A 14,913-nucleotide genomic window follows, 5' to 3' on the forward strand; every position below is an offset into this window, starting at 1 on the left:
TACCTACATTTGTTATTAGTAAGCAAAGAGTAGCTTACAAAGAATGTTTTGTGTGTGTTTCTGTGCTTGCATCTTTTTTTTTTTTTAAAGAGCATACTATAGCGTGAATTACATTCAGAGATTTCAGTTGCATTTTTGTATATTTTAGCTCATTTATTTTCTGTTTTTAGAGATAAATGAGTTTCTTCACTTTTTTTTTGGCATTTCACAGCTCAACTTCTTCACGTTTTCTTCCATTTCTGAATAAGTAAGCAACCAGTTCTGAAACTGCAAATGCCACCTTAACTAGTGAGTGGTGGGGAGTTGGTGCTGCACCTGGAGGGAACCGAGAATGTGACATGTCCTTCAAAATAGAGTCACTGCTTGGGGGTAGACGTTTCTGCAGAGGATGGTGGGAATTCATGAGGCAGGCAGAGCACAAGACGGTAGGTAGGCTGGCAGAAGATGGTAGGCCATTGTCTGACCCAGCTCTGTCCCTTAAAGATTGGCTCTCTGGGCTGGACCCCATGCCTGTAATCCCAGCACTGTGGGAGGCCGAGGCGGGTGGATCACCTGAGGTTAGGGGTTCAAGACCAGCCTGGCCAACACGATGAAACCCCGTCTTTACTAAAAACACAAAAATTAGCCAGGCGCCTGTAATCCCAGCTATTTGAGAGCCTGAGGCTGGAGAATCACTTGAACCCAGGAGGCAGAGGTGCTGTGAGCCGAGATCCAGCCACTGCACTCCAGCCTGGGCAACAAGAGTGAAACTCCATCTTAAAAAAAGAAAAAAAAAAATGATTGGCTTTCCAGTTGAGCACCCTGTAAAGAGAATAGGCTGCTTACTTAATTCCCAGCTTTGTTGTTTCTGGCTGTGGTCTTTTCACCTCTTCTGACTTTTCACCCATTACTGATCCCGAGTTCTCATCTTGGCCTAGCTACTCCAGAACGAACACTCCAGATGGTTATTAAGCTTCCTGCCTTTGTATCTGATTCCCTTGCTTCCTAGTTTTAGCTTTTTTCTCTGTATTGTTGAAAACAGCTACTGCTGCTGTTGTTAAGCTTCTCCTTGAGCATAGGTAATTCCACTAGACAGCACCCCACTTTGTAGTTAAACTTGGCAGATAAAACTAATAGGTAAAGGAGTGCAGTTAAGGGCAGTGGATAGCTTTCCTAGTAGGCAGGTGGAGTCCAGCAGTGGGGAGTCAGGGGAATGCAGACTCGGGAGACTAAGGCAAGAAAGCAGCTGGCATCAGGGAACAGGAAGGAATAGAGCCAACCTCCAAGGTGAATTGGTTGGTTGGTCGATTGGTTTATTCGTTCATTAACTCATTAATTCAGCAAATGTTGAGGGCCTGGTGTGTGTCAGGAATTACAATAGGTGCTAGAAATACAGGGGTGAGCAATATAGATATGGTTTCTGTTCATATAGAACTTGTACAAATATGTGTTTTAATTTTTAAATTTAAATTTTAAAAATGTATAGTTTTTGAGACAGGGTCTTGCTCTATTACCCAGGCTGGAATGCAGCGGCAGGGTCATGGCTTACTGCAGGCCCCACCTTCTGAGCTCAAGCAGTCCTCCCATCTCAGCCTCTCGAGTAGCTGGTGGGACTGCAGGCATGTACCACCAACACCTGGCTAATTAAAAAAAATTTTTTGTAGGCCAGGTGCGGTGGCTCATGCTTGTAATTCCAGGACTTTGGGAGGCCAAGGCAGATGGATCACTCGAGGTCAGGAGTTCGAGACCAGCCTGGCCAACATGGTGAAACCTCATCTCTACTTACAAAATACAAAAGTTAGCCGGGTGTGGTGGTGCATGCCTGTAAATCCAGCTACACAGGAGAATCTCTTGAACTCTGGAGGTGGAGGTTGCAGTAAGCCAGATTATACCATTGCACTCCAACCTGGGTAACAGAGCGTCTGTCTCAAAAAAAAAAAAAAATAGTTTGAGCTCATTGTGAACAACTTTGAGGCTTTTTTCTTTTGTAAAGATGGGGTCTCCCTATGTTGTCCAGGCTGGTCTCGAACTCCTGGGCTCAAGCCTGCCTCGGCCCCCCAAAGTTCTGGGATTACAGGCGTGAGCCCCTGTGCCCAGCCTTGTGCAAGTATTAACAATAGAGTTACATCATAAGTGCAAGTATCTTATTTAAACTGAAGTAAAGAGATAAAAGAATGACTGCAAAGGAGTACCAGGGAACTTTCTGGGGTGATGGAAATGCTCTTGATCTTGTTATCAGCAGTTGTTAAAACTCATCAAACTGTATACTTTAAAAGGGTGAATTTTGTTATATATACCTCAATTAAAGTAAACTAACAGCAACTATCATTCTAAACATCAAAACACTAAAAACCATTTCACTAAGAATGAGGAACCAGACAGAGATGCCTGCTATCGTCAGTATTGTCCTACACTGTTTAGAAGGATTTAACAAGAAGGAAATCAAGTAATTGGCATAAATTTTAGTCCTACACTGTTTAGAAGGATTTAACAAGAAGGAAATCAAGTAACTGGCATAAATTTTAGAAAAGGTGTTGTCCTTTATTTTGAAATTTCTTCTTACTGATGACAGTTGCATCTCCCAGAAATCTAGGAGACAGTAGGTTTTTTTTCTGTTTTAAGTACAAAATGATTAATTCCAGCTCTAATAGCATATATTTAAGTTGCTGCTGTTAAAAAGCTTGTAGTTGGATCTTGGAAGTGGGCAGGTGATCCACCTCCGATTGACCCCTTAAAAAAAAGTATAGAGGGCCGGGTGCAGTGGCTCACACCTATAATCCCAGCACTTTGGGAGGCTAAGGTGGGCGGATCACAAGGTCACGAGATCAAGACCATCCTGGCCAACATAGTGAAACCCCATCTCTGCTAAAAATACAAAAATTAGCTGGATGTGGTGGCACATGCCTGTAGTCCCAGCTACTCTGGAGGCTAAGGCAGGAGAATCTCTTGAACCCCGGAAGTGGAGGTTGCAGTAAGCCGAATTTGCGCCACTGTACTCCAGCCTGGTGACAGAACGAGACTCCGTCTCAAAAAAAAAAAGAATGTAGAATAATATGAGAATCTGGTAAATTATTGGCTATAAGATAAATATGTAAGAATCAATAGTTTTGCTCTAATCTTGCAAAAAACACATGGAAGTGAAAATTTTAAAAAGTGTCATTCATATTAGAAACAAAAACTATAAAATACTTAGAAATAAACTTAAGATTTCTGAGGAGAAAAAGAAAAAAGAGAAAAAGAAAAAAATAATAAACTTAAGAAAGATAGTTCCAATGTGAAGAAAACTAAAATACTGAGGAACATAAAACAAATGAAGAACTTGGGTCAGGTCCCATACCCCTTATATTATCTATTGTTGCATAACTAATTACCCCTAAATTTAGCAGCTGAAAACAATAAACATTTATTCTCTCACACAGTATCTGTAGGTCAGGAATCATCACCTAAGTGGGTAGTTGTGGCTCAGAGTCTCTCATGAGCTTGTGGTCAAGATGTTGGCCAAGGCTGAAATCATCTGAAGGCTCAAGTGGTGCTGGAGGATCTGCTTCCATGATGGCTCCTTCACATGGCTGTTGGCTGGGGCCTCAGTTCCTCACCACATGGACCTCTCCCTAGGGCTGCTTAAGTGTGCTCACAGCATGGCAGCTGGCCTCCCCTGGAGTGTGTGATCCAAGACAGAGAACAGAGTAGGAGGCACAGTGACTCATAACCAACCTCAGAAATCACACACCCTCATTTCTGAAACAACCCTACTCAATGAGGTTATACGAGGCTGTAAATACCAGCAGCCAGAGATCATTGGGGCCCGTTTGGAGGCTACTTGTCATATCTTAATTGCAAGGGAAGCTGGGAAGGGTTTTACATGGCATTTTCAGCTTCTCTTCTGGGAGGCTCAGAATCTTAAGGTGGGGGTTTCCCTCATATAAGAATGGGATTCAGATGCTGTATGGTGAAAAAGAATGATGTATCCCCTACATATTTGAATATACAAACAGATCACTGCAACCGGCCAGATGCAGAGGCTTACGCCTGTAATCCCAGCACTTTGGAAGGCTGAGGTAGATGGATCACTTGAGGTCAGGAGTTCAAGGCCAGCCTGGTCGTGGTAAAACCCATCTCTATTAAAAATACAAAAATTAGCCAGGCATGGTAGTGTGCACCTGTAATCCCAGCTACTCGGGAGGCTGAGACGGGAGAATTGCTTGAGCCCAGGAGGCAGAGGTTGCAGTGAGTGGAGATTGCGCCACTGCGCTCCAGTGTGGGCGATAGAGCAAGACTCCGTTTCAAAAACAACAATAAAATCAGTCCAACCAAACAATCTAAAAATAGATTGTTTCCATTTAAGATAAGACAAAAGTGATATTTCAATTCGGAGGGGAAAGGATAGTTAATATCATAAATGGTGCTAGCCTTGACTGGTTATCCATCTCAATCAAAATAGTTAAATTCCTATCTTGCACCATATAAAAAATAAATTACTGCTTACAAGAAATTAAGAGAGCCTGTGAGTATACAAGGCAGGGATGGGAGAGACCTTCTTTTTTTTTTTTGAGATGGAGTCTTTGTCACCCAGACTGGAGTGCAGTGGTGCAATCTCAGCTCACTGCAGCCTCTGCCTCCTAGGTTCAAGTGATATTCCTGCCTCAGCCTCCCGAGTAGCTGGGATTACAGGTGTATGCCACCACACCCAGCTAATTTTTGTATTTTTAGTAGAGATGGAGTTTCACCATGTCGGCCAGGCTGATCTTGAACTCCTGACCTCGTGAACCGTCCGCCTCAGCCTGCCAAAGTGCCTGGATTACAGGCGTGAGCCATTGTGCCCCGCGGGAGAGACCTTCTTAACCAAGGATGAGCATCCAGAAAACGTGTAACAGAAAGCCTAGGGTGTTCCCCATGCCTCTACCTCCTGCGTAGGCTCTGAGCTCCAATTTTTGTCCATCTAGCACTAGCAAGCACCATGAGGCCGCTGAGCTTTGCTGAGCTTCTCGGCATTGTGCCTTCTAAGAATATTCGTTTCTGTGTGGCATAAGAATCAGCAAACACTTCAAGGGGGAAAGCAACAGGAGAAGGTAGGGTCCACTTCTCAAAACTTCCCTTCTCTCTGAAATCTTGTCTCTTCAAATCCTGGTTGCTGGGTGTCTATCTGATGCCTTTGAATCAATTGTTTCTCAAGTATCTCCTTTAGCCTCTTCCGTGGTTCTGGGAGGAGGGCAGTTCTGCTTGAAATTGTCACAGTTGAATGTAGATGTAGATCTACATAGTAGATGTTGAAGTCCTTGGTCCCATTGTCATGTTTCCAAAAGATCAGATTTCAGCGAAGACGTTAAGCAATCATAATTATTTTCCCATATTAACCTTTTGGTTGCTTCTCATCAAGCAGTTTATATGATGTTCAGTGTTTCCAAACTATGGAACTTGTATTATTTTGGCCTATAAAGCAATAGTGTGTTTCTAAATATTGGATATGATTACAACTAAATTTACATTATATACTCTTTTGACAAGTTTTAGCTGCAATTTTGAGTTACTTGTGATCTTTTCCCTACACCCTCTTACCCCAGCTCACACCATATTACCCTCCTTGAGAACTGACTTTGGATTTATAAAATAGTTACCTGCAGCTGCTAATAAAAAAACCTCTGGGTTCTCTGACTCTCTTACATGCAATAAGAAAGTTTCAACCTTCCATAAATTAAATTCATCCATAGTCTTGTAGCTTATGTTTCATTTCCTATCAATTAAAAGTAAACAATCTCCCTAGAATCTGCCTTAGAAAAACAGATCAATTTAAAAATATGTATCCAGTTGTCCCCTGTCAATTTTGGATCCAAGCAGAGCACAAGCAGAACTGAATTTCAAATAGAGATTTGTTAAATTCAAAAATTTGGTGAATAAATTCAGTATTTTGAGTGATCAAATCAGTCATGTTGATAATAATTTCTATTAAGGACTTACTGGAGTTTTAGTGCTGGAAGGAATCTTAGAAATTATGGAATTACAAAATTCTTGCTTTTGGCTTTAAATTATAAAACTAATTGATTTTCATGGTTAAAAAAATTAATTGGCACAGAAAAGTACAAGTTCAAAGGTAAACATTCCAGGCTTCCCCTACTCTACTGTTCTTAATCTCTAGAGGTTTCTTCTGATAGAGGTTTTTTTATGCATGCTTCCAGAAATGTTCTAGTGTGTGTATGTATGTGTACATACAGGTATGTGTAATAAAATTGGAAATATTAAATAGATTAAATAGAACAATCCACACTAGGTTATTTCATTTAATAGATTTTAGATGTCTTGTCCCTTTTTATCTACTCTCCTATTTGGTAGGCCTTTGAATGGTTTCCAGTTTGTTGCTATTACGGTCACTGCTGCAAGGAATGTTTTAATGCACACAACGTTTTCTATTTGTGCAAGTTTATCTGGAGAGTCAGTTGTTAGTTTTGGAACAGTTAGGTGAAAGAGTATGTGGATTCAAATTTTCATGGATATTTACCAGTCTTTTGTGGGCCTGGCTCATGCCTGTAATTCCAGCACTTTGGGAGGTCGAGGCGGGTGGATCACTTGAGGTCAGGAGTTCGAGACTAGCCTGGCCAACATGGTGAAACCCAGTCTCTACTAAAATACTAAAATTAGCCAGGTGTGGTGGTACACACCTGTAATCCCAGCTACTTGGGAGGCTGAGGCAGGAGAATCCCTTGAACCCAGGAGGCGGAGGTTGCATTGAGCTGAGATGGCACCACTGCACTCCAGACTTGGCGACAGAGAGAGACTCTTTCTCAAAAAAAAAAAAAAAAGTCAAGGAAGAAAATTAAAATAACCCATTTGCTTTAATCAGATATATTACTATTTGCATCTTGATGTCTTTATTAATATTTAACACATTTTAAGTTAAAAATGGGATCACACAATAATACTGTTTTGTAACTATCTTTTTCACTTACTAACATGTGGTAAACATTTTCCACGAGATATCCAATTTATTATTGTTAGACCTTTGGTTTGTTACCAATTTTAAAACCATTATAAATATTGCTTCAATGAAAATCCTTAGAGGTAAATTCTTAAAGACAAATAGAATAACGTCCTAAAATTGGAATGCTTGGTAAAAGTGTATGATTTGTTTTACAAGGCTTTGTAAAACAAATTTGTTTTACTGACAGATTGCCCCTAGGAAAGTTGCACAAATTTCCATTCCTATCAATTTACATTTTAAGCATAAGAAACTTCTTCTTTTTTGAGACAGAGTCTCACTGTGTTGCCCAGGCTGGAATGCAGTGGCATGATCTTGGCTCACTACAGCCTCCGCCCCCTGGATTCAAGCAGTTCTCCCATCTCAGCCTCCTGAGTAGCTGGGACTACAGGCACGTGCCACCACATGTGGCTAATTTTTGTATTCTTTGGTAGAGACGGAATTTCACCATTTGGCCAGGCTATAAGAAGCTTTTTAAAAAAGAAAAAATACAACTTGGGGCTGTCGGGTAAAATTAATAAAATGATACTAAAATGATTGTGGGGTGGGTGTGAGGTGGGATTTGAATATAGAAATTTCTAAGCCTTAAAATGTTGCAATGAATTTCTGAAAAAGATCAGAGGCTTTTTTGACCAGTTAATAAATTGTCTTACAACTTTTAGTTATAAAGAGCTATGATAAGGCCGGGTGTGGTGGCTCATGCCTGTAATCCCAGCACTTTGGGAGACTGAGGTGGGCAGATCATGAGGTCAGGAGTTTGAGACCAGCCTGGCAACATAGTGAAACCCCATCTCTAATAAAAATACAAAAAAATTAGCCAGGCATGGTGGCAGGCGCCTGTAATCCCAGCTACTTGGGAGGCTGAGATAGGAGAATTGCGTGAACCTAGGAGGTGGAGGTTGCAGTGAGCCGAGATTGCGCCATTGCACTACAGCCCAGGTGACAGTGCGAGACTCTGTCTCAAAAAAAAAAAAAAGAGCTACAATAAATGCAGTGATATTATTGAGACTGGTTTATCACAAAGTATGAATTTAGACATTTACAGCAGAAATAATAATTAATAATAGGAATAGCAAACATTTATTGAGGACTTTGTGTAGACCTTGCAGATTCTAAAATGTGTATTAAACAGTGATAGCTTGAGAATCTGTTGGGAAGGATATTTCTTAATGAGAAGTCTACCTTCACAGTGTTAAAGGAAAAAATTTTAAAAGACAAAGGTTTATGAGGTGCTTATTATACAAGGCCTCATTTAATCTCATCACATGGGTATGGTCAGTATTCCAGATTTACAGCTGCAAAAACTATGTCAGAGTCAGACCCTGAGGCAAGGTTTATATGACTCTGAAGTCCGTGCTTAACCTCTGGGAGTGTACCAAACAAAAGTAGGAGGTGCCACTGTGATGCCAGTTGCTGCTATCAGGTGGGCCAGGGACAAAATATTAAATAACATTGATTCTCTAGTGCAAAAGTTGAACCCTTTCAATTCTGTTTCAGTCTTACTGATTATGGGAAGAGAAAGTCAGTTTGGTACGTTTAAGTACATGTTAATCTCCCTTTCCAATTAAAAAAACTGTATTTAACTAGAATTTAATTACATTGTTTTCTTTTTAATGCACTTCTTTAGAGACAGCGCCTCGCTCTGTCACTCAGGCTGGAGCGCAGTGGTTGCATCATACTTCACTGCAGCCTGGACATTCCTGGGCTCAAGCAGTCCTCCCACTTTGGCCTCCTGAAGTGTTGGGATTATAGATGTGAGCCATGATGCCTGGCCTTAATGCATTTATTTTTACAGCTACTGTCTATTTGTGCCATATAAGGGTTTTTTCCCTCCACTTACAGTAATAATGAAATATTTCTAATAAAATTTTGTTTTGTTTTGTTTTTTTGAGACAGAGTGTCGCTCTTTTGCCTAGGCTAGAGTGCAGTGGTGCAATCTTGGCTCATTGCAACCTCCGCCTCCTGGGTTCAAGTGATGCTCCTGCCTCAGCCTCCCGAGTAGCTGGGACTATAGGCGTGTACCACCACATCTGGCTAATTTTTTTTTCTTTGTATTTTTAGTAGAGACAGGTTTCATCATATTGACCAAGCTGCTCTCGAACTTCTGACCTCATGATCCGCCCACCTCTGCCTCCCAAAGTGTTGAGGTTACAGGCATGAGCCACTGTGCCTGGCTGGTGTAAAATTTTTTTGAGTTGAGTTGTTTTAAAGAAAAATACACCAGGCATGGTGGATACCACTTTGGGAGGTTGACGCAGGAGGATCACTTGAGGCTAGGAGTTCAAGACCAGCCTGGGAAATGTAGTGAGACCTTTTCTTTGAAAAAAAACTTAGCCAGGCACAGTGGCACATATCTGTAGTCTCAGCTGTTCTAGAGACAGAGGCAGGAGGATTGCATGATCCCAGGTGTTTGAGGCGGCAGTGAGCAATGATAACACCACTGCACTCCAGCCTGAGTGACAGAGCAATACCCTGTCTCAAAAATAAATAAATAAATAAAAACACATGTCCTATTTTTCTGTGTTTTCTATCCACTCAAAAATAACTCCTTTTTTCATTTAGCTTTCTGCTTTCTGTTGTTAATTTCTTCCTCCTGCAAAAACTGGGAAAAAAAAATTTTTATCAGCAATTGTGAAGCAGAGTATGGAGAGGACTATTTTTTAATTTAAAGTTTTAATTATAAAATAACTTTTAGTAATTTTGATTAGAGAAGCAGTTTTGTCATAATATGAGTATTCTTTTCTTTCTTTTTCTTTCTTTTTGAGACAGAGGCTTGCTCTGTCACTCAGGCTGTAGTGCAGTGGCACCATCTTGGCTCACTGTAACCTCCCCCTCCAGGGTTAAGCAATTCCCTACTTCAGCCTCCTGAGTAGCTGGGATTATAGGTGTCTGCCACCATACCCAGCTAATTTTTGTGTTTTTAGTCGATACAGGATTTCACCATCTTGGCCAGGCTGATCTTGAACTCCTGACCTCGTGATACACCTGCCTCAGCCTCCCAAAGTGCTGGGATTGCAGGTGTGAGCCCCCATACCTGGCCATAATATGAGTATTCTAAGACAGCTGCCATGTTGTTTTTCTTTCCTCTTTTCCTTTGTGTGCATTCATTTTAATAATAATGATTAATATTTGTTGAATATTTGTTTCTAGGCAATGTTCTAAGCATTTTGCTTCTAATAACTTCTTTCATCTTCTCAACCACTCTGCAATATAATGTTATCCCTATTTTACGGATGAGGAAACTGAAGCACAGTGGATTTAAGAAACTGACTGTAAGGACTTGAATACAGGGAATTGGTCTTCTGAGCTTGGACTTTCAATCTCTATACTATGCTGTCACCCATATTTAGCAGTGTTTTATTCACATTGCTATTATTATGGTCTATAACTATTTTTTTTCGTTTTTTCACTTAACACAAACATTTTCCTCTTGCTATATAGTTCTCGGATTTTTAAAGAATCAACTTTATTTTAGTATAATCTATATTCAATAAAATGCACCCATTTAAAATGTTCAATTGATAAACTTTGATGAATATCTATACCTGTGTAACCACCACTATAATTTGGATATAGAACATTTCCATCATTCCAGAGTTTCCTTGTGCTCCTTTCCATGTATAGTATTTCCTCCCCAAATCTTCTCCTGCTAAATGAGCTGCCCTCTATCATCATTCTAATTTTCTTTTTACTTTCTTTTGACCTGTGAGTTATTTTTATATGCTTTATTATGTAATGTAATGTAATGTAATGTCACTCTCTATTCATAGTAGTAGTCCTTATTCTGCAGTCTCCTTTTTTTCTGAATAATATAGGCCCCCTAGTTTACTTTTAAATAGTGTTTGCACAGTATATCTTTTTCCAACCTTTTATTTCATCTATCTCTTTATATTTAGAGTGGATTTCTTCTAGGCAGGATGTAGTGGGGTCTTGCTTTTTAAATCTTATCTCATAATCTTATCTCAGCACTACATGCTGCCTAGAAGAAATCTACTCTAAATATAAAGAGATAGATGAAACAAAAGTTTGGAAAAAAGATATACTGTGCAAACACTATTTAAAAGTAAACTAGGGGGCCTATATTCTTAAATTGAAACCTGTCTTATGAGATAAGATTTAAAAAGTGGGGAGGGATTATGAGATAAGATTTAAAAAGCAAGACCCCATTACATGCTGCCTAGGAGAAATAATCTAGTTTAATTATTGACGTTATGGGATTTCAATCTGCCATCTTGCTATTTGTTTTCTATTTGTCCCATCTGTTTATTTTTCTCTCTTTTTCAACATTCTTTTATACTAATTGATTTTTTTGAATGATGCCAGTTGGTCTATCCTATTGGCTTATTAGTTATGTTTCTTCTTAAAAGTTGTATTAGTTGCTCTAGGGTTTACACCCTTTTAACATTTGTTATTGCACAGGCCTCCTGGCAGTCAATTTACTCAGTTTTTTTTTTTTTGTCTGAAAAAGTCTTCAGTTTTCCTTCATTTTTATAGACATTTCACCTGATACATAATTGTGGGTTGACCATTTTTTTCCCCCAGTCAGTACTTTAAAGAATTCACTTGGCTGGGTGCAGTGACTCACACCTATAATCTCAACACTTTGGAGACTGAGGTGGGAGGATTGCTTGAAGCCAAGAGTTTGAGACTAGCCTGGGCAACAAAATGAGACTCTGTCTCTACCAAAAAAAAAAAATTAAAAAGAAAGGAATTCACTCAATTATCTTTTGTTTCTCTATGTGATGTGTCTAGGTATTTTATTTTATTTTTTAATTTTTCTCTTTTTTTTGTATTTATGCTGCTTGGGTTTATATGAGTTTCTTGGATTTGTGGTTTGATGTCTTTCATTATTTTGGAATATTCTAGCTATTCCCTTCCCTCCCCCCAGCTATGTCTTCTGCCTCATTACCTCACTCTTTTCTCATTCTAGTACTTCAATTTTATCTATTTGGAATAGATGAAGTTGTTCCCATAGTTCTTGGGTGCTTGGTGGTTTTTTCCTCTCTCTTCGTTTTCCTCTTTGTGTTTTAGTTTGGATTTCTGTTGTCCCATCTTCACGTTTTCTGATTCTTTCCTCTACTGTGTTTAGTCTTCTAAAAAGGCTGATGAAGGAATTCATCTCTGATTCCATGTTTTTTCTTTCTAATGTTTTCATTTGATTCTTAGGGTTTTCATCTCTTTGCTGAAACTTTACATCTATTTATGCATGTTTTACATATTTTCCATTAGCCTTCTTTCTTTTTTTTTTTTTTGAGATGGAGTTTTATTCTTGTTTCCCAGGCTGGAGTGCAATGGTATGATCTTGGCTCACTGCACCCTCTGTTTCCTGGGTTCAAGTGATTCTCCTGCATCAACCTCCTGAGTAGCTGGGATTTTAGGTATGTGCCACCTCCCCTGGCTAATTTTGTATTTTTAGTAGAGATAGGGTTTCACCATGTTGGTCAGGTTGGTCTCGAACTCCTGACCTCAGGTGATCCACCTGCCTCGGCCTCCCAAAGTGCTGGGATTATAGGCATAAGCCACCACACCTGGCCCTCCACTAGCTTTTTTTAACCAATTACTCATAGCTCTTTAAAACTTACCAAAGTTTCCAATATGCAACTCATCTCTTAGTGTAGTTCTGTTGATATATCTATTGATAATGGACTGGTAGTGAATAAAATAGGAATGACCTTTGATCACTGGGGAATAGGGGAAGGTAGAATTTTCAAGGGCCAGTAATCTATCGTGAGCCTCCTGCATGACTGGTGAGATGTCTATTAATAAAACCCCCCTGCTGTCTATTCTGCCATCTTTCAGAAATTTTTTTCTTTTTGGTAAAGTGGTATGAGATTATTGTCTAAATTACTCTTTTCTAAATTGCCACCTATTTATTACAGTACTGCTTATTGGATAGGCGTTTCCCACCCACTGATTTTATAGTGTCTGCATGACCCAGGGTCTTTTCTTTATACTGTGGAGGCAGCATACCGTATATGTTCTGGAGTCAGACTGACCCATGTTTCAATCCAGGCTCTCCACTTCCTAGCTAACTGACTTTGGATTTGCTGTTTATCCTGTCTGCATTTGTGCTTCTTCATGCATAAAGTAGGGTGATAATCCTAGCTATCATAGGATTGTGAGGACAATTCCATGCGAAGGGTTAACACTTTTTGAAAAGGTACTGCATTATTATATTATTGTCAGGTGATCTTGATGAAAAATTGTTCTATAATGTGATATGTTTTTTCCACAAGTGAAAGCAATAAACGTAACCAAAGAAAAGCAATATTTGGCATGGAAATGAGTCATATCAAGAAAAAGCTCATAAAACTAGGTTACCATATTTTTTTTCTGAGCTCTTGCAAGCATAGCTATGACTTTGTCGGAGGGTGCATGTTAGCTCAGTGGAATTAAATTCATGGAGGTGAGTGAAATGTTTTATGAGCCTGCACAACTGAAGATTAAAAAAATATTCCCTGAATTCTGCCAGATTCTTAGGTCCAGATTTCCTTGTCTTTCAGCTGCCAGCTGCTTTCAGTCCAGGGCCTTTGTTCCTCCTGTCCTCACTTCATCTTCATACCTGCTTTCATTCTTGCTTCTGGTCACAGTCATGGGTCTTCCTTGGTTTGTTCTGCTCTTACAGACATTGGGCTCCTTTTCTGGGTTTGTTTTCTTTTTCACACTATCAGCAAGTGCCCTTGCATAACTCCCAAATGTATAGGGGACAGAAGTAGCAGCTGGCCACAGGGACACTGAGAAGGTAGAATGGGAGGCTTGGGGAAAGAAGGGGAGGCCTTTGGCCTGTGCCCACTCACCTTCTGGTTCTCAGTTCTTCAGCAAAAGCTTTGGAAGAACAGGGGAGACACGCACTGCCTGTAACCTAAAATGAATGCTTTTCTTTTTCAGTCCTAACTTAAACTGCATTGTTTTTCAACTCTGACCTGTCCCTTGGTTGGCATCTCTCACCTTCCAATACAGAAACAGTTTTCAAGAAATATTTCCATGTGTCCATAGCAAACATAATTGGGAGGAAGACGTAGAAGCGGTGGAGGTCGGTGGCTGTGCCAGGATGAAAATTGTTATATTTTATGCATAGCATTGTCCCTAAGCAAACAGAAAGGAGCCAGAAGACAAATGAGAATATAGAAAGGTATACCCAATATTTTCAAAAGCCCCAGAAACCCATTCAGCCTTACAGCTGTTCGACTCTGAATGATTTTCAAGAAGAGAGAGACTTCTTGGTAAACAACATCTTCCCTCAGCTTAATGAACTCTGCAATTCCTGGAGCACATATTTCAAAGCCGTGGACCTGAGTTGGTCAGCGCTGAAGGCCCCGAAATCCTTACCCACCCACCTGTTCAGACAGTATTCTTGTCTTCGCTCTCAACAGCTGATGCTCTGCCTGGACTATGTGAACAGCTGCTTTCCCTTTTTCATCTGCATGCTGGGTCAGACATACGGAGACTTCCTCCCCAACTACTCACATTTCATGACCTCTAAAGTGACTCACTTGTCAAACTTATCCAAAATAGAACAGAATCTCTACGTTGTTGCAAAAAAAATGGTTATTCTTGGGTTCTGGAGAATCCCAACTGCAGTCTGACGGAGTTTGAGATAATCCAAGCAGCATTTCTGAATGAATCTCAATTTCAGTATTTTTACTTTAGGACTGGAGCCACCCTGCTGAAGGGTTTAGATGATGAGGAAAAGGAAGAGAGGCTCCCCTTGAGTTCATCAATGAACGAGGAGGAAAAATTGATGATTGGAAAGCTTAAGGCCAAGATTATTAGTAAAGGGCTCCCTGTGAGATTTTACAGTGATCTCTACCAGTTGGGTGAGCTGGTTTTCAAGGACTGGTCAGTTGTGATAGAAAAGCTTCATCCAGCCACTGTAATGATTGAAAATATAGGTTAGTAAATGTAGAGATAACTAAGTCCTTTATCAACATAAAGGTAATATTTTTGTAGTTCTTCCTTGTGAA

At 40.0% G+C, this 14,913-nt stretch overlaps 1 protein-coding gene across 1 annotated transcript in view; it reads left to right on the forward strand.

Annotated features, from left to right (window-relative positions):
• The first annotated feature begins 14,019 nt into the window (after nt 1–14,019).
• Nucleotides 14,020–14,913, forward strand: part of LOC105728857 (putative tetratricopeptide repeat protein 41) — a 75,956-nt gene continuing 75,062 nt past the window's right edge. Inside the window, 2 exon segments of the mRNA XM_064379497.1 lie at nt 14,020–14,487; nt 14,490–14,841. Coding sequence (XP_064235567.1) covers nt 14,020–14,487; nt 14,490–14,841 — 820 coding nt within the window.

Source organism: Aotus nancymaae, unplaced genomic scaffold, assembly GCF_030222135.1.
Source record: "Aotus nancymaae isolate 86718 unplaced genomic scaffold, 86718_ANA_hifiasm-v0.15.2.pri h1tg000021l, whole genome shotgun sequence".
NCBI classification, from domain to species: domain Eukaryota; kingdom Metazoa; phylum Chordata; class Mammalia; order Primates; family Aotidae; genus Aotus; species Aotus nancymaae.